The sequence below is a fragment of the Alligator sinensis genome, unplaced genomic scaffold, assembly GCF_000455745.1.
Source record: "Alligator sinensis unplaced genomic scaffold, ASM45574v1 scaffold198_1, whole genome shotgun sequence".
Lineage (NCBI taxonomy): Eukaryota > Metazoa > Chordata > Crocodylia > Alligatoridae > Alligator > Alligator sinensis.
The window spans coordinates 2,357,813-2,382,629 of NW_005841906.1; the positions used below are offsets into that span (position 1 = coordinate 2,357,813).

Sequence of the window (24,817 nt, forward strand, 5' to 3'; positions counted from 1 at the left end):
CCCCAGTACTCTTTCCTGCCATGGCAGGGGGGCGGACTTGATGATCTGCTCAGGTCCCTTCCGACCCTACCAACTATGAAACTATGAAGACTTCTGTTCCTTTCCAGTTAGTGGAGTGCTGCATGGAACCCAACATCCTTAAGTGTGGGTCACTGGGTAGGTGGAGTTGGTTTTGAAAAACCAAACCCGAGGGATGGTGCAGCAGCTAACTTATAAAAAGCCAGGTTACATGCTGTACTAATGCCAGAGGAATCCACTGCACTACTATAATACACAATGGCAGAAAGTCACATATGCCATTTTTTATGTGCTTTGTAAAAAAAAACTACACAGGGATATAGGTTGTAGCCATGGTGGTCTAAAAACCAGAGGCAGACAAAACTCTTGGGGTAGAAGCAATATCTTTTAATAGACCAACTGAATAGTAGCAAAAAAATTTCTTCCTTTGCAAGCTTTTAGGCCGAAACACCTTTCATCAGGCAGAGGAGAACTCAAAGATTGTAAAAGTTATCCCAGGTAGAAAAGAAACTTCATCTTGCACAGGGAAGGTAAAGGATGGTAGGGTTCACCTGGGTTTCAAAGTCCATTTGTGAAAAAGTTGCTCTGTGAGACTGTATACTAGGTAGAAAAGGCTCCATCAGGCTTCTTCCCTGAAGGTGTCAGATGGCAGACAAGGAGTTGAATTTTGCTTCTTGCCTGTTTAGCAAAGAAGTTAACATTTCCAAAAAGCTAATTATGATATCTTCCACATTTCAGGGATATAAGTTTCTACCTGGGAGATCTTTGAATTCTCCTCTATCTGACACAGGGTGTTTGGGCCTGAAAGCTTGTAAAGAAAGAAATTTTTTTGCTCCTATTTAGTTGGTCTAATAAAAGATAGCGTTTCTACCCCAAAAGTTTTGTCTGCAAGTGACTACACAGCATTCTAGAAAAACACCGATACACTATTCCTGAAAGCAGTCTTTCAGCACATTCTTGGTGTAAAACGGGGAAAAAATGGTAAATACTGGAAATGCTTTACAAGGAGGGACGGATCTGAACTGTGCATTAATGTGGACAGACATGAACTGCCATTTCTCTGACAGTGAAAATTAAAAGCCCCGGCAACTAAAAAGAGAGTTCTTTAGTCCTACTTCTTCCTCTCTTCTCCTTGCCTTCCAGTCCTAAGAAATTTCCATGGGTGCCCATTTTAAATGGGTAGAAGAAAACATATAAACTGTTGCTTTTACCTTAAGGAGGAGTGGACTGTCTTATGGGTAAAAAAGGAGCGGTGGGGCTGTGCCAAAATGGCAATATTTTCAGCTTGTGGTTGAGACTTTATATCACACTTCTGGATTGTACAATTGTTAAGCACATTTCAATTCCATCCATCAATTTTACCTGCATGTACCCTAGGGACCTCTCCTTAGTCTGATACATTTAGTGATTTTTGTACAACTCCACAATCTTATTCATAAAAATACTGTTAATTTGCCTGCCTGAGCTTTCTAATAATTGAGCAGAAACCTATTTTATCATACACTGAATGCAATTTTGTGGGCCTCTTTACAGTGGTAAATTCGAGAGAGAGTCTAACTAATTGCAACACACAGAAGGTGCCGTGCTGTTTCTGCTCCCCAGGGGAGTCTGCCACTCCCCATTTTGAATGTTCATTATAGTCTTTCATACCCGCCTGATAAATTTATTAAAAACACCATCTGGAAGGGACTCTGTTCTGTGCTGTATTTTCAGTCTTCTGGTTCTTTCCCTTTTTCCCACTGGAATTTCTGCCTCGATTTGTGTCACTTTGTTTACAAAAATGTACTGCCAAAAACAACACTGTCTTGCTTCTATCTATTTTTGTTTTTCTTTTGCTATCCTTCAGCTATCCAACTATTACAGTAACCTGTGTTGCAAGGGAAAGCAAGAGAGAAATGGCTACAAGGATTGAAATTACTTTTTTGCCCTCTGTGCACATAACATTTTTGCTCAGACAAATTTAATTTGCTTTTATGGAATGTAAAGGATGCATGTTAACAAAGTATACACACTGTATAAGCAAACAAAGTAAAAGACTCAGGCAGTGAATAGCAGAAAGAAAATGCTTTCCTAAAAAGGATGTTTATTGTTCCCTGTTCTCACACAGGAGCAAAGAGTGGTCAGCAGCATAGCAGTATATTTAATTTTAACACAATACATTTTGCAGAGGACTTATTTCCAGGACATGACCTGAGGGCCACATATATCAACAATATTAAAAGATAAGACTAATAGGTTAGTTAACTATCTTCAGAGATAATCTATTATAGAAAGCAGTAGAGAAAAACCTGACAGGCACATATTTTCCCCTTTTTTATTAGAAGGTATTCTTTATTAATAATTATTTTTATCATCTATACTTTCTATAGGAAATACTGGTCACTAAAGTAAAGTTCTTCTCTGGAAAGTAACTCTTAAAAAGTAATACTGTAGGATTCTACATTTATATCTCAATGGTTTCCATATCCAAGTCTGAACCTGGGTTCTTTTTTCATCATGCACATGACAAGTAGCAGCAGGTATGGGAGGGCCGAATTCTGCTCTCAGTGCCAAAAGCACAACCACATTGCATTCAGCTGGCTAACATGGATGTAAATGACTGGTAATTAGCAAGCAATTCTGCTGATAATACCCAAGAAGGAACACAACTGACTCATGTATCGACTCCCAGTATTAAGAATAATAATAAGCAATTTCGGGCCAGATCCAAAACTGATCTTAACCAGATTTTAGGCATCAAATCCAAAACTGTGATCCAAAAGCCTCTACTCTGGTCCCTGTTCCCAGGACTATCTTTGTGAAATGCATAAAGTCTCGAGGAAGCAGAGACAAAAACCCAGAATTAAGCACTGATTTGGTCTTGTCTTTCTTTTCCTGTTTCACATGCCTGGAGATACTTTTTTCCCCCCCAAATTCATAGATCCACTCATGAAGACCAATCTTCAGCAGCAGCTAACATTTCAGCTTTTAGTTAAGCAGGAAAAGGAGGGTGAGTCAGTTGAAGATTAGGCTCTGTCCCTGCTCTATGCAGCTAAAACACTGAAAAAATCATTTCCTTTTCATTCTGCCTTTCCAAAAAATAAGGGACAACTCTCATATGGGAGGGGATGGAGGTGTACAAGAAAATACGGTATTTCAATAAAATCTCAAAGATCTTGTTGCTTTTACAATCCATGAAGAGATAACCAACAACCAATAATGCAAAAGACATTTTGCTTTTTTAAATGTGAAATGACCACTCCCCTTCCTTTTGTTGCCAACTTACTTTTAAAGGCAAACAGCTCACTCTCTCTGTATTCAATACATACTCAAATACAGTTAACATTCCCTCACTAGCATATGACATGTAGAAATACTTAATTCATTGGGAAAGAAAGATATTATGGTTGTTCTTGTTGTATCTGGTTTTGTTCTTTTTATTATATTAAATAATTAAAAGAATATTGGTCACATTATTTTCATTCTTTTATTTTTGGCAAACATCAGGGCTTTTATTTGTTTGGAATGGAGAATATTAACTTAATATATCTTGTTCATTTATTAAAATAATTATTATTTTCTAAATTGTACATTTAACTAATATATGCAAATAACTTATTACTGCCACCCTAGGTTCTCCCATACTCAGATACTGGATTTTACACCCAGCCACTGCATTGTCTCTCTATTTAGTTCAGATTCCCCTTAAGATTTTATGCTTGTACATCATCCAGAACAATAGGGCCTACCTTGGGGCCCATATGTGTGATCCCTTTTGGAATACAAATAATACATTTGATGAAGAAATTAACAATTGATTTTGTTCAATGCTAGTTTATAGCACTGCATTAGGCAAAACCATTTTGAAGCATCAAAATTAAAAATGCCAGTATAGTTCTGGGAATAGTGTACTTGCTATTTAATTGCTGCCAGAAAGCAAGCAGAAGGAGCAGAACACATCTTTTTATGATTCACAAGAATAAATATCTATATATTTGGTTAGATTTGTTCTTTTGTTTGTAAGTGATAAAGCAGAAGATTTTTTTGATGACCTAGATAGTAGATGACTGATTTTGCAACTACAATTGCAGTGGAGATGGATAAATTACAAAGAAAATATGCTCTTATAGGAGACCTCAGAGGAAATCTGGGGGGAAGGGCGGGACCTTCTCAGGAACAGCAACTATTATATTCTTTAAAAGAGTGCACTCTCCATTCCCCAAACTTGCAGCCCACAAGCATACTTATATCTAAGTAAGAGCAAATGCAGAAGAAACCAGGGCCCTGTTGACACTGCACCAAACCATGTCCCTTCTGGGATGCAATGTCCATTAGACCATGCTAGCCTACCTTTCCTTCCCTCAAAGAATGCAAGCACCCATGTTGTCCCTGCTCTGAATTCATTTAAAAGTCATTTTAGTTCAAATAATCTTGTATTGTTCTATAGACATTCACCTTTCAATCACACACAAGTGTTTCAAAAGCATCTGATCACTGCAACCATCCATTTACGTTATGCATGTTTTGAATGAAGTTCTGCATAGTGTTATCCTCAACTATCCCAGTCAATAGTATGCTGTGCCAAGCTAGGCAGTATTAGGGGGTGTATTGTCTCCAAAAGAAAAGGACCTTAGGAGATTTTCAAAGGTACAAATAAGAATTTGGAATTTAAATGTCCTGAACTCAACTCCTATTAACTTCCAGTGGAAGCTGAATGCCTAATTCCCATTTTTAGCTTAGTAAATCTCAACTGAGAAGTTTCCCAGGCACTTGTTCATCTCACTCACAGGTAGCAGCTCGATTCAGTGAATAGGGCACAAGGCTGGATTGTCAGGAGACTTGGATTTTAAATCCCAGTTGTTCCAGTGATTTTTCTCTCTGACTTGGGGTAAATTGCTAAATCTCTCCATGTTGTCATACCCCCATCTGCAATACAATGATGCTTGCTCACCTCAGAAGAGCTGTTTGGTAGGGCTGTGTGAAATGACTACATTTCATTTCTGTTTCGGCCATTTCGGAGGGACAGCGATCCCTGCTGCCTGCCACTGCCCTGCGCAGGGGGCTCTGCCACGAGCCCCCAGAGGCCCTGATCACCGCTGCAACAACCAGGAAGTGCAGGGCTTTAAGTGCCAGGAGGCTGGGGCTGGCAGCAGATAAGGCTGGGCCGGGCAGCCATGGGTGCTTCTCCCGCAGCTCCCTCCACCTGGGGAGAGGCAGGCACAGCCAGAGGAGCTATGGGAGAACCTGCAGCCGCCTGGCTGTGCCTGCCTCGCCCTGGACGATCCAAATCTCTCTGAATCTTTTCTGAATCAATTCGGAGGCTTTGGATTTGATTTGGACCTTTTAATGGGTCTCCCAGTTCAATTCGGATTTGGAGATTCAGCCTCTGAATCAGGCCGAATCTCCTCCAAATCGAATCGGTGACTGAAGCTTCGAGCAGCCCTACTGTTTGGTATTAAACACTAGGTATTATATTATGGACATAATACTCAGCACTGCTATAACACTTAGCATTAAACCTCAGTATCCTCTAAGATACATGTGGGTAGGGGTGGATCCAGGAATTGGCAAAGAGGGGTGCAGGAGCAGCCATCTGTGCTGCAAAAATGGCTTCATCCCTGCTCCCAGTTTCCTCCCCGCAAACTGCCAGTGTGGGCAAACCATGCGGCCTCTGGGGATTTTTTAAAGTTCCCAAAGCAGGTAAGCATCCCTGCCTTCCTGTCTGTGCTCAGAGGCATGTCCCCTCCCTTTCCATCCTCTCCTCTTCCAGGTGCTGCTGCTTCCCCCACTATCCCGCAGGCCAGGGAAGCTTCGAGAATTGCTCCTGTCAACTCCAGCCAGGCTGTGTGGGGGCTGGGCTTTGCTGGGAAGAGCAGCAGCAACAGTAGGGAGGATTCCTCTAACAGCCCAGTTCTGCTAGGATAGGGATGGACAAAATACGGTCCATGGGTTGGATCCAGCCCGCCAGGTAACAGGATCCAGCCCATGGCTGTCTCATGGTGCTGCGCATGGGGCCATGCCCTCCCCACTCTCACTGGGGCAGCCTGTACTGGGCTCCAATTGGCTCAGGCCCCAGTCAGCACACAGTTTCTGGCAGGGCTATTCCCAGAGCAGCTGCAGTTGGGTTCTGCTTTGTGCCTCCCCCGCCTCCAGTGGAGGCTCCTGCTTTTCATTTTGCCCCTGCCATGACACACTGCCCTGCTCCAGGCAAGCAGTTTCAGCCAGGTGGCTCCTACCCAGTATGCAGGGCTCTGGCTTTAGCTCCTGGCCACCTTCCTGGGAGCTAGAGCTGGAGCCCTGCGTACTGGGGCAAGAGCCAAGCTAAAGCTGCTCACCCAGAGCGATGCAGTGTACAGCAGCACTGCAGGGGCAAGATCAGGAGCAGAAGCTGCCACTTGAGGTGGGGGGACACAGAACAGAACCTGGCTGGACAGCAGACACCAGTGCAGTATAGTCTACCCCAGATGGGGCTTGGCCACAGACACCAGTGCAGTATAGTCTGCCCCAGATGGGGCTCGGCCCCATGCAGAGTGCCACAGGAGCAGTGCAGCCTGGACTGCCCGGGTTAGCTTTGCTGCACTGGCCCCATGCCTCCTTCCTTCTGCCCCTCCCCTCCCTTCCTGCACAACAGGTTCCCAGGACCTAGTACCCAGGCAGCCCCTTCTCCACAGATGCACATACATACACACGCCCCCCACACACCACACCCCAGGGGGAACGGGCATGTGATTCCAGCCTTTCCCACCTTTCCCACTCCTGAGCACTGCTCCCCACCTATGCATAGCCCCATAAGGAGTTTTGGTGAGTTGTTGCACAGGCTGTGTTACACAGGGTGTGTGCGCAAGGGCGAGGGAGGGGGAGGGGGGAGAAAGGGGAGATGTTGACCCAGCTCATGGTAAGTCATCAAAACTCCCTATTGTGGAGGCCCTTGGGCCCAAATAATTGCCCACCCCATCTCAAGGAGCAAGTGCAAGAAGCCACCGCAGTTGTTGTTTCCCCTAGATGATCTCAACTCCCATGCAGCCCAACTGGAGAATACAGGAGCAGCTCTGAAGTTTCCCCCACTACTGGGACAGTGGGGAAAACAACAGGAACTGGAGGAGGAAGGGACAGGAGGGAAAGAAAGGTGACATGCCTCTGAGCATGGAGGGTAAGCGGGGATCCTCTTCTGCTTTGGGGATTTTTCCGGTCCAGTCTGAAAGGGGAGGTGCAGCCACACCCCTGCACTCCCTCTGGATCTGCCTCGGGCATGTTTTATTGGCCCTATTTTTACACAGGAGGAAAACACAGAAAGCTAGTTATTTCTCTCAGTTTCCTCAGCAAGTAATGGGTAAAATCCAGATTCGAACAAAAGTTACTGCCTTGTATCATGCGTTTGACTAGAAACTGTTGTTTTTCTTCCTTAAACAGTCCACCCCCCCTTCTTCCTCATTAAATGTCTAAAACCTAAAGTCTCACAAATTTTCTACTATACACGGTACTTTTGTTTCTCAGCACTAGACAGACCATCAGCTACTGTGTTGGACATTACACAAAAATTTGAAACTTCCCACATACTCCTACATATTTGTATTTTGTCATCTAGAAGGAAGAAAAGAAATTAGAACCAATAAGTTTTCCACTGACCTGAGAAACACTAGTAACACCTGCCAATGTTGTGCACAACTGTCAGGCTAGCTTAGAATAAAAATAGGGACACCTATTTTTTCCAGCTGATGTATTCTACAGTTTGTGGCTTCTGATCCAATGAATCACATCAAGATCATTCAAGTCCTAACAATTAGGCAGACTTTTCACTCATGCCACAGTGGTCATAGGACTCTTTCATTAAACATGAGAGTCTATCTGCAGTCTGCTTTCAGAAAGGCTAGGGAAGTGCACTGGAAATAGGCAAGAAAGAAAGAAAACCTGAATCATGTGACTACATCTTTAGCTCTACAGAGAAATGAATATCAGTAAATGAAACTGGCCATGTGGCTGTTCTTTACAGTAGACAGGAAAAAAATTCCCAATAGTATTTAGATGGTCTTAAAATTTTCATAATTTCCTAAGGGTATGCTTACTGCAAAGCTGACAGATGTTGCTGGGAAAATTTGTGCAATTCTGAAAGAAGGTTAACCTTTAAAAAGGGGAGCAGAAACACGTTGCGATAGCTTTATGCAGCTTTACCATTAAACTGGACAAGAAAATAGCATCTCTTCCTGCTTTACCATGGGAGAGAGAGAGAGCAATATTTCACAAATCTGAAGTGAATACCAGGAAACTGATTTGGCTGTTTTCCCTTTGCTGTATGTTTAAATGATTTTTTTTAATAACTGCCAGTGCGCAAAAGACAAGAGAATTATTTCATTTTCTCTCTTTCCTCCTTTCTTTCTTTAAAACAAGTTTTCCTAAGGCACAGGATCCTAAGGCAACTGAAGCTTCATAGCGATTCATAAGTTTTCAATAGCATTCCCCACAGGGTAACCAAGGATGTTCTATTTTTCATTTCCATCTCCTGCTCTTTAGCCATTATTCACTGTTTCCCCCTTGGTGCATTATGTGGAAGTAGAGAGATAGCCTGAGAAACTGAGACAAACCTTCAAAGACAAAGATAAACACAACATTATTTAATATAGGCTTTCCAAATTGCACTCTCCATGAACTCAACCAGGCCACAAGGTAGTGTGAGAGGTTACTCAAACCTCTGTGCTTGCACAGCCTTGGACAGTCCCTCAGCAGATGCTACCAACAGTACCAATTACAGTAAGGATTTTATAACACTGACTAATGTCTCCTGGGACTCAGTTGAGGTAATCAAATTCTCACTTCCAAGGAGAGAAGCAAGACAAACCAACCACTGCATACAGAAAACCCCACAAACATTTGCAGTAGAACCCTGTCACTGGGTAGAGAAAGACAAGAGCATCCCATCAGAGGGCCCTGGTTCTGCATCCAAATGCCTGTCATTTGCTAAAATACTGGTTTATTTTGCTTTTAATTTAAAAAAAAAATAAAAAAAAATAGTGATTTAGGGCTGATCAGAATTACTACAGTGAACTTCAGTATCAGAAACCATTTTTAATTGCGTCTCTTTAGTAAGCAAAATATTTGTTAATTCATACACGGAACAATGTATTTAATGACTCCTTTATGTAAAACTATCTTATATATGCATTTACAGAATAACAGTAACGTGCCATAAGGAAAAGTATGCCTCAGCCCAAACATCTGCAACAGGGAACAATTTCAGTATGATTGAATTCATTTATATCACTTATCTAGTTTAGTAAGACAATAAATTACAGGATAGCACAAAGACAACAAGCAATACTAGAAGAAGCAATTCTGTCTAGCCTTACCTTAAAAATGTTATGCAACTGCCAAGAAGGTTTTTTCAGAATTGCACACAGTCACTGCTTTATACATCTCTCACCACATTATAACTTCTAAATGTCATAAGTCAAAAGCTAATGGCTTGTCATGAAAATGTTGTATGTAAAACACAGTAACATAAAATTGCTATTATCAATCTACTGCATGAAAATGACACTTCACTTTTATTACCTGTTTGTCAGGTCCTTAATCTACAGTTTACAGTGACGACCATTATGTAGATACTACACACCGGGTAATATGTCTGGCAAATGATCCTCCCTGCATATACAACTTCCTGATCCTATTGAATATGTCTAACAAAGGTTAAATAAATAGTGCAGTCTACGTACTTGCATGAGACTCTCAATGACCTCATTTCTTGCTATTCCTTTGAATGAGGCTTTAAACAAGAGCCCTTTTCTGTACTGCCTGTAGTGAGCATCCAGGTAGAAGTTAAACATCACATGGCTCTTCATAAAAAGGTAGTACGCTCCCAAAGGGAGCGCTCACCATTTTATTTTTTTAGTGTAATAGGCACTAATAATGAGACCTAGTATTTAATGGCTGCCATACTGCACAAACAGTTAATGCACAAATAAAAATGTCAAATGGCACTAAGTCACCAAGCTCTGAGTAAGACTTCCAAATACTTATTATCCTGATACTCGGGTGATATTAAATGTAAGGACATGTCCTTACTGTTCCAATGCGTACAGAATTTTGACCCTGTACTTTATAATGTAAAGATTTTTAATGCAAGTGTCATATTTTTTTCAGTAAAACCCCCCCAACATATTTCACCAAATTCAAGAGGTTTGAAAGTCTCAGGGCTTCCTCTAGTCAACAAACATTTACACTTCAATTTATTGCACTTTCAGTCTTATAATAGTAGCATGGAAAATAAAGTCAATAAAAAAAGATCAGGCTACCTATTCCTGCTATCACAAAGATAAAAATCAAATAATGTCCTGACAGAATTCTATGGTGTATATATGCTAATTGTATCACAGTAATAGCATGCTTTCAATTTACCCTTATTCATTGGTGAAACCTAACTCTGCCTTTAAAAGGGTAACTTACCATTTAATGTTGCTATAAAAGAGACATTTAAGGCTTTACAACCTTTAGTGATAGAGTTCCAGCAAAACCAAGAGTCACCACCCACTAGATTGACACCGAAATGCAATTGCTTTTATCAAGCAACTGGTACAATAGACAAGAGAGCTACATGTTGCACCAAAACTGTGAAAAACCAAACCAAATATCAGAGGGGCAAACTTAATGACAAGTCAGCAAGGATTTAAAAGTACACTCATATATACACACACACACACACACACACATATATATACATATACATACATACACACACACACACACACATACATATACACACACACACCCCCCCCTTCTTATTTATTGGTTTGACAAAACAGCTTTTAAATATTTCAGCTCCTACCTTACAGATTGAAAGCAAACATTGTCATGCATGCCCTTAACTGTAAATTTAAAAATGATTTTGCTTTTTTTAATGCCATCTATTAATTCTCTAAAATACATTCATCTGTTACTGAGCTGCCCACAGTAACTACTTAGTTTTGCATGAGTTAGCACAATGTTTCAACCCCTTAAATTAGCTCTGAAATATACTTATTCATTTATTTTTAAAAGTACTTCATACTGCTCTGCATTATCCTTTGTGGAATAGCAGCATAATTTTATTGATGTTACACTTTAACTGCAACTCTTCCCTATTGCCTTGCAATCCTACTCTGCTGAAAAAAGGCATATTAATTATTTTTTTAAACTCTTTGGGGCAGAGATACAGACTTTTATCAGTCTTATGAGGCATCTTACACACTTTGGAGCCATATAAAAAAAAAAAAAAAGACAACTCATCCCCACATGTCATGTAATTTACTTTATTTTATGAACCTATAAGGACATTAGCATAAAATGTAGTGGTAAATGTTTGAAAGATGCTAAAGAATACCTGTATAATTCCTTATCTTCTCCACTGCTTTTAGTACATGGGTAAGTGGAAAACTGGGAGACTCTCAGACTTGCCAGTCACAGTAAAACCTTAGTGTTTCTCAAAAGAAACTTACAAGAAATATGTGTCTCACTATGAATCTAACCTTTTTGCAGTTTCTCCCTCCACTGAATCGGTGCGTATATAACATTTAAAAAAAAAATGATATAGCCTGAAAGGCTTCCTCTGAATTCTAGATATTACCTTGCCTTTTTGGCCTTGGGATGCTGAATGAATGAATGTTACTTTCAAGACAGAACAAGCAGGAAGACTTTTTGTTTCTTTTTATAACATTCAGTACAAGGAGGACCCTTAAATTCATTATGACAAAAGTTTTTAATACAATTTTTCACTAGTTATCAACACCCCAGTTACTGCACTCCAGCTAGCCTACTGGAGTGCAGTAACTGGGGTGCATAACCATACTGCAAAGCAATATTACTGCTATACAGGATAATAATGGTTGCTTACAGACTTAAAAAAAAAAAAAAAAAAAGTGCTTTACTGGAAGAAACAGTGCATTACTTTGACCTGGCTCCACAGCATCTGTATAGATCATGCACTTCAGTAGGGCTTTTTGGTGGTTTTATTTGATGATTCAATCAGCTATTAGATAAAAGCAGAGGTGCGCAAGATATGGCCTGCAGGCTGGATATGGCCCACCAGGCGATTCCATTTGGCTCACGGGGTCCCTCTGTAGGCCCTTGCCCCGGGCTCCCCTCTGAAAGCCAGCGCCTCCGTGCAGAAGGTGTGGCTCTGGTTGCTAACCAACTACCCCTACACCAGCCTGGCCTGGCCCCCCCGAGCCCTGAGCCAGGGGGCACTAGAGACAAGAAGCTTTTCCCTGGCCACCACATGGCTCTTCCCAGCCTCCCTGCCTGTGAGTGTGGGAATTCAGGTACCCCCCCTGGGCCAGAACTAGGATCTCCTGCTGGGGGAAAAGGGCTGGGAGTGCAGAGAGTTGAATGCTGTGGGGCTAGGTTGGGGTGGCCCCACACACTGCAGGAACACCAGAGCTGTGCACTATGGAGCTGGATCGGGCTAGTCCCAAACACTGTTGCCACATGCAACTGGGGACTTGGGTGGGAGCCTGGGACCTGGGGCTGCCCCACTTGCTGCCACCACATGCAGCTCATAGATTCATAGATTGTTAGGGCTGGAAGGGACCTTGCAAGATAGAGTCCAGCCCCCCTGCACTAGGCAAGGAAGACAATTGGGGTCAGATGACCCCAGCAAGGTGACTGTCCAGTCTCCTCTTGAAGATCTCCAGGGTAGGTGATTGCACCACCTCTGGAGGGAGCTTAGTCCACAGTCTGGACACCGTGACTGTTAAGAAGTTTTTCCTAGTGTTAAACCTGAAACAGTCTTCCAGGAGTTTATGGCCATGACTCCTGGTTTTCCCCAAGGGTGCCCTGGTGAACAGTTGTTCGCTGAGCCCTTGATGTATTCCCCTGATATAGCGGTAAGCTGCTACCAAGTCCCCTCTCAGCCTTCTCTTTTTTAGGCTGAAGAGTCCCAGATCCCTCAGCCTTTCCTCGTATGGCTTGCCTTGAAAGTCTCTGACCACACGGGTGGCTCTTCTCTGGACTCTCTCAAGCTTTTCCATGTCCTTGCTGAAGTACAGCATCCAGAACTGGATGCAGTACTCCAGCTCCGGGGACTCGCACACACTGGGAACTGTGTTCCCAGTAACACTCTTAACTCCCACCACAATATTAAAGAGTTGGACTGTATTTTGAGCTATTATGCAATTGCCTCTATACATACACTATGCAAATGCACACAAAACAAGACAAAAATATTTTTTACATTAAATTAAAATGTTATAGTAGATGTTTTTAGTATAAGATCTGTTTCCCCCCCCCCCAGTTCCAAGATAGCAAATCCCCACCCCACTTCCATCCTCCCAAGGAATACTTCTGGGGCAAGGGAAGGGACTTCAGGTGGCATAGGTCAAGGGTTAGGGGCAGGACTACCAGTTCCAAGATGGTGACCGGGGGCGGGGCAACTGTCAAGGGGCAAGGCTATCCTTACAGCCCTCAACAGCTCATCAAAACTCATTAAGTGGCCCTCCAGTCAAAATAATTGCCCACCCATGAATAAAAGTGCCAGAAAAGCCCCACTAAAGCACCCAATCTATACAGAGGTTGGGCAAGCTGTATTCAACTAACGCAATGCCTCTTCTGGGCATGCACTTTAAAGTAAAGCGACATTTTGGGTTTTTTTTCTTAATGTCTGTAAGCAGCCAATGTGATTAACAGCACAGACTAACTGAATTACCAGAGTGTGTGTGATTAGCAGTTGATGAGATCTTGTAACTTGAGGGGGTGCTTTCCCACAGCATTACCTGCTAATCAAGAGTTTCAATCTCTTTAGCCTGAATGGCCAGGCCAACCAAGCTTAATGTCAAATTTGACTCAGCTAGAGATTTCTGTGCAAAGAGCGGATTCAGATTACAAGGCAAAGCTCAAGTTATACCTAGACTTAAAATGAAATGACAACAAGACCTGAGAATAAAAGTGTCTTAGTACAGACAACCATTGAATTAAAAAGAGTCTAATTTCTTACCTATCAGACCCTTCTCAAGTGTGAAGGTTTTGTTGGTAAACATACATTCGAATGCCACAATATGGAAAACTTTGTTCACTGTGTTGTGGGTCCCAACTATTCGAATATATCTATGGGAAAAGAAAGGAAGAACAAGTTAAGGACAAACAAAATCCTAGCACCAAGTTATCAAAGATTCATTATGACAGTGGCAGTGCTTCCACCCTATTATTGTGGCTCCTGTATTATGCACAGTCACAAGGACTGAAGAACTGCAAAGAAGATTATAAATCTGAGTACAGATCTTGCACCTATATATAAGTCTTGAAAGACTTCAATTAGACGTACAGAGAAAACTAAAATGAGCCTATATCCAACTCGAACATTAACTGTGCTCCCCTAATATGACATTATGGAGTTACACATTATCTCCTGATTTTATTCTTGGCTATGAAGATTTAAAAAAAAAAAAAATCTACACAGATATAGATATTAATTATATACACACACACACTTATTTATTGGGCTTGTCCCTGATGGATAAAATCTTGTGTGTGCACGTGCGTGTGTGTGTGTGCGCACGTGTACGTCAGGGACAAGCCCAATAAGTAAACATTGCTTCCCTGCAGAAGTCATAGATTAAATTCCCCTTTATTATAAGCCTATTTCTAATTAATAAACTAACATTTGATATTTCAGACACCAACGTTCTGCTGTCTTACCGTTTATTACTTAAGTTATTTAAGTAAGTCAAGCTTTGCTAGACAAAACCACCTCCAGGTTTCACTCTTGGTTATACAGCATGCACTTATGAACACTGATGACAAAGTAAGATGGAGCTGAACTTTAACACAGTGGCCTATTCACCCTTTGAATTTCCTTGGAGGCTTCACCTTCTCCAAACAAGCATTAACCTTGAATCAATCTGAATTCGTTTTCCAGAGGGAACTCACAGTTCAGAGGTTAATGAACAGCTGAAATATCTATTATGAGTTTGGGAAAATCCCAAGTGGGATACTATACACTGTCATAGGGGAATTAAAACAAACAGAAAAATTAAGAATAAATAACATTTCCTCAAATAATGACTTATCGACACTGAAGGAAGGTGTATATTAGATGAAAAATGTCAATTAAAAGGAAGCAGAATCTATATGACTCATGCCATATTTTCCCTGTTATGTAAAAGAACCTTTAATTTATTTAATATAATTTAAGTTCTAACCTAATGGCTGCAAATGTTAATAAAGCAATTTCATCTCACCTTCTTCATTACTTCAAGTCAACGAGCTAAACCCCCCCCCCCCCCAAAAAAACCCCCCTCATTTTATTTCTTAAAATAAGGACGCTTTTGGTAATTCACACTTGCAACTGTTTTCCCTTATAGTTTTATTTGTGCCCTAACCTGCACAACAGAATTGAACACTTTAAAAACAGTTTTTAAAGACGTTAGACTTGAAACCTGTTTCTGCTAATGTGGTTTTGTCATTAGTGTAGATATAACTCTTTGAAAATATTTTTTCAGTTAAAATTTTAGAAAACATTTTCCATCCACACAACTGTCTTCAATGTAAAAACTGAAAACTCAAAACATTGGCTTTTAAAATAAATTTCTTAGCACCACCGATTATATATTGCATACCAGTTTTTAGTCTATCTTTAAACAACCTACGTTATTTATTATTACAAGCATTATTTATCTGTCTTGTGCTGTTCACTCACCTTCAAAGTTAAACTTTTGGTCAACTTACTTGAATTGCTAAAGTATGTAGAATTTATGGACTTTCACCTGACAGCATGGCATGAGTTCCTACTTCCCTAAATGTAATGCAAGATTATGCAGTGTTAACTCATGTGAGTAGTATGATTTTTGTACCTGGTGCTAGAAATCGAGATAACACATGGGGGACTTACCCCGCCCCAATGTTCTTGTTAAATGGGGAAAATAATCTCATTTTAGAGTCAAATAAATCTAGTAACAGCTGTACTGGATGACCTGGGACCCATACTTACTTGAATCTAAGATGAGGTTATTTCCCCCATTTAACATGGGGGGAAAAAAGTGCCCCATGTTGGATCTGAGTACAAAGCAGCAGGGGTGCGAGTGGGGACAGGCAGCTGCTGCGGCTCAGACTCTGGCCCCAACCCAGGCTCAGGGTTGGACTGGAGTCAGAGCTGCAGCCGCTGCCCACCCCACCACTGCCTCTACCCCTGCCGTCTTCTCACTGCCACACCCTCTGCCTCCTGCCTGCCCTCCTGTCATCTCCCCATCCACTATACCCCCTGGTTTCCCTGTCTGTCCCCCAACAAAGCCTCTTCTGTGCCATCACTAGTGCCACCACCTACCCTCTAGCTTTGGCTCCAGTAAGGCTCTGGCCCAGCTACAGCCTGGGGCACAGAGAACATGGTTGCTCTGATCCCTGCTTGGCCTGGTAGCAATGGTGGTGATGGCAGCAGGTTTGGCCCAGGTTCCAGCTCTGACTCTAAGACCCAGTCAGAGCTACCACCACCACAACCATGTGCTCCATTCCTGGGGCTAGAGCAGCACTGAAGCCCTGCTGGAGCTGGAGCCAGACTATAAGCAGTGTCGAGGGGAGGGGACAGAAGCTGGTGGCAGAAGCTGCAGAAAGCAGAGGTCAGAGAGAAGGCAAAGGGGGGGAGGGGCAGTGGCAGGCAGACACCGGGGGCAGCAGGCATGGGGATTAGGTAGTAGGGATGGCAGGTAGCAGAGATAGCAAGTGGGGGAGGCAGATGACAGGGAGCTAGGTACAGGGGTCAGGCCACTTGTCTCACCCATTGCCTGTTGCATGCTGCCTGCCCTCCTCTGCCATACCACCTCCTCATACTGCCTGCCCTTCCATCTGTCTCTACCCCCTGCCTGCTTTCCCCACTGCAGTGGTGGAGTGAATGAATTTAAGGCAACCTCCAAATAATTTGAGTCTATGCATGGAAAACCAACGAATTTATAGCACGTATAGAGAGATTTATGGATTGCTATTGCTTCTCATAGATTTCATAGACGTTAGGGGCTGGAAGGGATCTCATGAGATCATCGGGTCCAGCCCCCCCCGCCATAGGCAGGAAGTCAGCTGGTATCAAGTGACCCCAGGAAGAAATATATCCACCTGTTTTCTGAAGGAGTCCAGAGCAGGTGCTTGCACAACCTCTGGGGGGGAGTTTGTTCCAGACCCTGGACACACACACCATAAAGAACTTTTTTCATATGTCTAGTCTAAATTGGCCCTCCTAGAGTTTATGGCCATTAGACCTTGTTATCCCTAGGGGAGCTCTGGTGAACAGCTGTTCTCTCAGGTCCTGATGTACCCCTCTTATGTAATTGCAGGCTGCCACAAAGTCCCCCCCAAGCCTTCTCTTCTCCAGACTGAAGAGTCCCAAGTCCCTCAGCCTCTCCTTGTATGGTCTTCCCTCCAGGCCTTGGATCATGTGAGTGGCTCTCCTCCGGACTCTCTCAAGCTCCTCCACATCTTTCCTGAAGTGGGGAGCCCCAATACTGGATGCAGTACTCCAGCTGCGGTCTCACCAGGGCCGAGTAAAGCAGGAGGGTGACTTCCCTGATTTTGCCTGAGATGCATCGGTGGATGCACGCCAGAGTTTGGTTAGGTTTGCCAGCCACAGCATCACACTGGCGGCTCATATTCATCTTGTAGTAAATCAAGACCCCCAAGTTCCTTTCAGTCACGGTGCTAGCAAGCATAGCACTGCCAAGACTGTAAGTATGCTGGGGGTTCTTCCTACCAAGGTGCAGCACCTTACGCTTCTATGCACTGAAGGCCATCTGGTTTTGGTCAGCCCACCTTGAGAGCATGTCCAAGTCAGCATATATCCCGAGCCTGTCCTGCGGTGTGACCGCCCTGCCCCATAATTTGGCATCGTCCACGAACTTTGCCAGTTCACATCTGACTCCCAAATCCAGATCATTGATGAAGATGTTAAAGAGTACCAGCCCAAGTACCGAGCCCTGAGGGACTTTACTGGTCACCCTGTGCTACGTTGATTTGCAACCTTCAACTAGTACTCTTTGGGTCCGACCCCGTAGCCAGTTGCCTAGCCATCAGACCATATGATGATCAAGGCCACAGTTCCCCAAATTAACCATGAGGACATCATGGGGAACTAGGTCAAAGGCCTTCCTGAAGTCCAGATATGTGACGTCCACATCATCTCCCTTGTCCAGGGCACATGTTACCTGGTCTCAGAAGTAAATGAGAATAGTCAGGCAAGACCTGCCAGTCACTAAGCCATGTTGGCTGGCATTCAGAAGCTTGCCTTCCGTTAGTCTGGCATTGATGGATCCCTTGAAAATTTTCTCCAGGATTTTTCCAGGGTTGGACATCAGACTGATTGGTCTATAGTTCCCTGGGTCATCCCTCCTCCCTTTCTTGTAGATGGGGACCACACTGGCTCTTTTCCAGTCACCCAGAACCTCGCCCGAGCGCCACGGTTTTTCAAATATCTCTGCCAAGGGGGATGCAATGATGTCTGCCAGCTCTTTCAAGACTCTCAGGTGCATTCTGTCTGGGCCTGTGGACTTGTGACTGTCTAACTTCTCTAGGTGTTCCCTCACCTGATCCACATTGATTTTGTGCCTGTCACCTGCTCCTGGATTGGTTTGTGCTGTTCCTGACAATGTGGTCCTTCTGGGAGGGTGGAAAACTGATGCAAAAAAGTCATTTGGGAGAGTGGCCCTTTTTTGGGCATCGGATGTCAGTTGTCCCGTTGGATCTCTCGGAGCCCAATGCTATCTTTGTTCTTTCTCTGACTTCCCACATATCTGGAGGAGGACTTTTTGTTGTCCTTGATTCCCATAGCTAGCCTAAGTTTGGTTTGTGCCTTGGCTTTTCTCTACCGCTCTCTATAGGTGCGGGCAAATGCAGAGTAATCCTCTTTGGTAATGTTTCCTGTTTTCCAGCTGGTGTAGGCTACTCTTTTGAGCTTAATGAGGTCCAACGGTTCCTTATTCAGCCATGGGAGCTTCCTTGTCCGTTGACTGCATTTCTTGCAAGATGGTATGGCTTAGATGACCATTCCTCGTGTACTCCCTTTTCTGGGGGGTATGGCCTCTAATTGCCTGACTGACCAATTCTCTCAGTTTGCAAAAGTCAGCCTTGCCAAAGTTAAGGACTTCTGTTTTACTGAGGGGTTCGCCTGCTCTTCAGTGAACTAAGAAGGTGATCAATTCATGGTCGCCGTCACCAAGCTTCCCCTCAATCCGCAGATCACTCACCAGACCCTCCCCTTTGGCCAGCACCAGATCAAGCAATGCCTCTTCCCTACTCAGCCCATAGACCTCCTGGGATAGGTAGAGGTCATCAATGCACGTGAGAAAGCTAAGCAACCTGTCAGATTTGACCATGCGCTCAACCCAAGAGATGCCAGGGAAGCTGAAGTCCCCCATAACTATCATACATCAGAAGCATGCAGCTTCAACCAGTTCTCTATTGAATTCCCGATCTAGGTCTTCCTCTTGGTGGGGAGGTCTATAGTAGACTCCTACAAATAAGTCATCCTCCCCATGTTCTCCACATATCTTGACCCAGAGGGTCCGTGGGCCCAGACCTTCTATACAAAGCTCAAGTGGTGGAAGTACAGGCTCTTAAACCAGTAGCTCATGATTCACTCCTCTCAGATTAGAGTCTGCGCAGTAGTGTCACATTGCAGAAAGCGTGACATGATGCTACTGCACAGTAGTCTCAGGCTACTGCACAGAGTCAAGAAAAAGCCGTTCAACTACACTACTTCACAGTAACTCCAGTTACTGCACAGTCATTTAGTACTTGTTTATACAAGTACTAAATGACTGCATAGTAATGACTGCGTAGTCAGCGTCTTGTGTAGACACCAGGCCTGTGTGAAGCGGCAAGTATTCAATTCGGATTTGGCTAATTCAGAGGGAATCCCGATTCGATTCGGCCAATTCAGATCCGAAGATTTAGCAGCGATTTGGAGATCCAGCTATAGACTAAACAGGCAACAGTCCTCGACCATGTTGGATACAGCTGCTAAGTCTGTTGTAGTGGGCAGAGTGGGGAGGGAAGGGGCAGATCAATACCCCCACAACAAGGGAGAGATTGGGGCTGGGGCTGGGACAAGCTGCCAGCCAGGGCAGGGGGACGCAGGATTCAGGGAGGGGGGCTCTTGCTGCTGTGCACAACTGGTCCAGGAGGGCATGGGAGCGGGCGTGTGTCCCCGGGTCTGCGAGGGACGGGCTGGGCCAGGCTGCACTCTGGGAGGCTAGCCCCAGGTACCCACTGCGGGCCTACGCTCTGTGGCATGGATGGAGCCAGGGCTATGCTCCAGGAAGCTAGCCCCAGGAGCAGCCCAGAGCACAGTTTTGGCTCCACCGGCCCCGCAGAGCACAGTGGAGAGTGGGGTATGGGGGCGCTGCAGCCACTGTAAAATTCCCCATAGCCCCTGCTGCCAACACCCATTTTGTTGATTGTGACAGTTGGGCCAAGTAATTTATCCCTGAGAATGCTTGACTTGTATCTAGTTTTCCACAAACCACTGGCTCATTACAACCAACAGAATTACTGCTTGCAAATTAGCAGCAGAGGAAACGTGGTGATCTACTCAGTTATTTCACAACGAATTCATTTACAAGTTACCTAAGCTGTGACCTTACAATTTCTATACTCTTTGTAAAGCAATTTAGCTAAAAAAAGAAAGTTATCAATAACTCACCTTAATTACAATTACATTTCTTCAAATGTAGCCTATGCACTAGATTTCGATTAATGTTAACTGCATAGAAAATTTAAAGCTTGTTTTTCTGTTCTTAACTTTGCTTGAAACAAAGAAAAATAGATGCTAAAATTTTTAAGGAACTAGATTGTATTTAATCAATTTCAACTTGTAAAACAATAACTATAGCTGTAAATTTTCAACAATTAACTTTATACTCAAATAGTAAGTGCTATAAAACTGAGGAAGATGATGTATATTATTGATGAATATAAAATGTTGAATCTCTGTGTTAACTGCAAAACAGAACTCAACCTAACTTAAATGTGACAAATACATCCATAAAGTATACCACATATTACAAATATTATGGTAAGCAACTGTGACTCTAATCATGTAGAAGATTTATAAATGTAAGATATTAAATTTTACTATGTTAAGTGGTATAATACATCAAATTCTTACCTAATCTGTTGAATATAATACTTAATTATTTAATGTTTAATTATTCACTTTTACTAGCACTCTAAAATTTCATTAAATTAAGTGCAAAATTCATTAAATGTACCGCACACTTTAAAAATTCAACAATCTATAATGAATCCAACAGACCACAGGGAAACTTTTTTTGGTAACTTGTCCAGCAGGAGGTGCTGTATGAATAATGTAAAATTACATCATCTCCACTGAAAAACATCAATGGTATTACTACTAAAATATATCCAGTCTTTACAAATCAGCACTTGAGATTCAAAATTCATCCCAGAATCCAGCCCTGCATCAAGTCCTAGACCCGATTATCTGTTTACCCCTGCTATGAAACACAGAGTAACTTAAAGCAATCAAATGGAATGGTCTGCATTTATTCTTATATAATTTGCTATAAAATTCAAATTCTATTCTAGATGATGGCACAGGGACAATGACAATACATACCTCACTTGCTACTCAATTATTTTTTAAACGTTTTATATTTTAGTCATCTTCTTCCCCCTTCAATGTCATTTCCTAACACACAGCAGGCTGAGATTTGAACAGATAATAAGGGCATTGAACTTTATAGTCTGTAGAGGGATAATGTTGGAAAAAAGGAAGGATATTCCTCAGTATCTCTAAGGCCCTTGACAACAGTTCATCCAGATGGAAGCTCATTAAAACTTAAACATGGCTGTGAAGGTAGATATGCAACAAATTGACTATCTCTGATGAGAATTAATGTTAAAGACACAAATCCTCATCTGGAAATCCTTATCTTCCCTTCAACTATACTATACCATTAGTTGTTTAACAGTTCAATGCTGACAAACAGGACAAGGTTGCAAAATGTACAAAACTTTCAAGAGCAATGAGGGAGTAGATAATAATTTGGAGTATATAACTCATTGATTAGTAAAATATAAAAATTCACCAGATGTAAAAGTACTAACATTAATATTTGTAATATATTCAAAATAAACATTCTGCCCATTTGTCACCTTCATCATGAACCTCTAAAATATGCTCTCCTGTATTATGAATCTGCCCTCTTCTTTCAACAGTTTACATTTTAACGTACAATGGAGCTATGGTTATTTAGGATTAAAGGAGCTGAGTTTGGAGGAGCTTATATTTTAATAACGGTCAGAGAATACATAAGTGAATGGAAGGTAGTGCACACTAGCAGAGGTCAGTCTGGTTAACTGGCACCAGTGCCATAAAGGTTAACAGTCACTGATTAAGTATAGGTGGCAGGCACATGGTTTTAGTCTCTGAGGCATCCTTTTATGAGCCTATTATTAAAATAATATTCCACAGTTTATAATTAAAGTCAACAAGGAACTAGGAGTCTGTCCTGTGCTGCTCCCAAAGTTAAGCACTCCTGTGGTCTTGAGGAGTGTTTAGTTTTGGGGACTGTGTAGCACCTGCCTTTATTAGTTTGGGAACTATAAATCCCCAGAAATATTTTCATTGAATATGGTCAGAAATTAGCTTCTCAGTTCAGACACTAACTACACCCTTTACAGAGGTTAGAGGAAGACAGCTACCCTTAAAATTACTTGCTTAAAACAATTATAGGTATTCACCATTCACTAAACACTAAACTCAGAGTTCAACAGATCTAGGATTTCAACATGGTCACAGTGCTCTGTTTAATCAACACTTCGTCTCAGCAATGTCATCTTATAACCTACAATTCTGAAGTGAAAATAACTGTGCCTATTTAAATGCAATTCAAAATTAAATGTCACATTTTTAATTCAAACTGAGGGTAGGAAAGTAATGCAGCACACTGCCAGCCTGACTATCTGGGTCTGAGAATGACTTCAGAACTCTTGTCCCTAAAACAAGAGGAGATTAACAACTTTTAGAGACATTCAACCTTGTCTGAGGGAAGAATCTGACAAGAGCAGAGAAATACAGCATGTAAAGAATCCTCTCTGAACTAATCAGTACAGAACTATTAAAGGGGATAATCCAAGAAACTACAGGCTCTGCTCTCGTTGTTTAAGGAATTTGGGAACGAGGAATAATAGGAAATAAATAATAAGAGAAAAATATTATGTCAATGTTAGATACCGCTTCATAGGGCTCTGGCAGATGTTAATTGCATGATAAATGTAACGTTATTCACAGGATAAAAATCTACATGCTTCACATGCAAGACATTTAAGATATGATAAATTGCCAAGTGGAACATCCCCAATCCAAAACTTGCATGTTCTGCAAGATTAAATTCTGCATTAAACGTGGAACATCTCTGAGGCTGGGTTTCTCTGACTTTTAATTTTGAATGTGTGGCATGTAGGTATTCAGTTGCATATTCACCCTTTGCACATGCTGGTCTGAGGGATGTTCGCATGATCAAAGGGCAGAAGTACCGCCCTTCTGGGTGGCACAGACCCTTTTAAATATCTCAGATCTGGAAAAACAAGGATTGGAGAGCTGCCCCCTGATGTTGAGCTTCCAATGCCCTAGCACATTTACAAAAGTGAATGTGCCGCTGGGTCTTGGTGCATGCAGCAGGATCCCAGAGTTTAAAGTTTAAGGTCCTGAGGTGTCATATGCCTGAGATCAAGGAGCCTCTTCTTGATGTCAGGTTCGTGGTGTCCTGGGATCTTAAAAAAAGCAGCATGTCTGTTATGTCAGAAAATACAGTGTTTGGGATTGGGGATAAAATTCCTCTGATTTCAATCACGCTATTATATTAGTATCAGCCAGGGGCCATACAAATATTAAAATCCTAATTCTGTTTTGATCTTATGCCGTTACATAAAAAATTACTAGTTAAAAAAGAAACACTCGTACAGCAAGCATCATGCTGTCAGATTTGAAGAATATGCCATCAGGACACAATCTTTAATCTGACCTAGATCTATGCTAAACAATATGCAATACAAGGTTGGCATGTTCTCACTCAGCAAAATAAAAGGAACATGGGTTAGTACTGTATTTACTCAAATACAAGACAAGTTTTTCCCCCCTCTAATCAGCGTGCAGGGGGGAAGCCCTTCGTCTTCTATTTGCATACAAGGAAACCTTATTAAATACATTGTCTATCATTAAACTGCTGCAAAAAGTAGCATGTGCTCAGTAATGAGAACCAACTATGAAGATAATTAAATGCAGCCAACACTGAGCATGACTATAAAACACACAGCCCATATTGGGCAAACACACTTATGGGAAGTGTGTCTGTGTGCCTATGCCCCTTTAAAAAAAAAGAGGATGTTCCCTCCACAGGGAACTGGCACCAGGCTGGGATGTACTGCAATACTAGGCTGGCACTGGGAGGGCGAAAGCCAGCCTTAACACCCTCCCCTTGATGCCAAAAATGTAATTTATTAGAAGACTAGCCAATTGCCCAACAAGAAAAATGGGAGGTGTGTGTGTGTGTGTGTGTGTGTGGGGGGGATGGAGCCCCATGCCCCGCCCATTCGGGCCCGCTCCCCCCTCCCCTCCTGCTGCTTGGGGTCCATGTCTGCTACCCTCCTGCCCGCTGCAGTGGCAGTGGGACGGGAGGAGACCAGAGGGCCTGGGCCGACCGGTGGCGGTGGGAGGGACGGAAGGAGCAGGCTTGGGTCTGATGCAGGGGGTGGGGAGGAGTCTCCCCCTGCTCAGGCTTGCTCCTCTGCACCACATCAGGACCACACCCACTCCTTCCTTCCCCCCACTGCTGCCACCATGGTGCACCCACTTCTTCCC

The 24,817-nt window shown here is 42.7% G+C and overlaps 1 protein-coding gene across 7 annotated transcripts in view; it reads right to left on the reverse strand.

Moving 5' to 3' along the window:
• The window catches only part of BTBD9 (BTB domain containing 9), a 289,544-nt gene that overhangs the window by 118,081 nt on the left and 146,646 nt on the right, over nucleotides 1-24,817 (reverse strand). For all 7 annotated transcript variants that reach the window (XM_025197813.1, XM_025197814.1, XM_025197815.1 and 4 more), the window contains one exon: nucleotides 13,955-14,064. In XM_025197813.1, coding sequence (XP_025053598.1) covers nucleotides 13,955-14,064 — 110 coding nt within the window. The remainder of the gene's footprint in view (nucleotides 1-13,954; nucleotides 14,065-24,817) is intronic.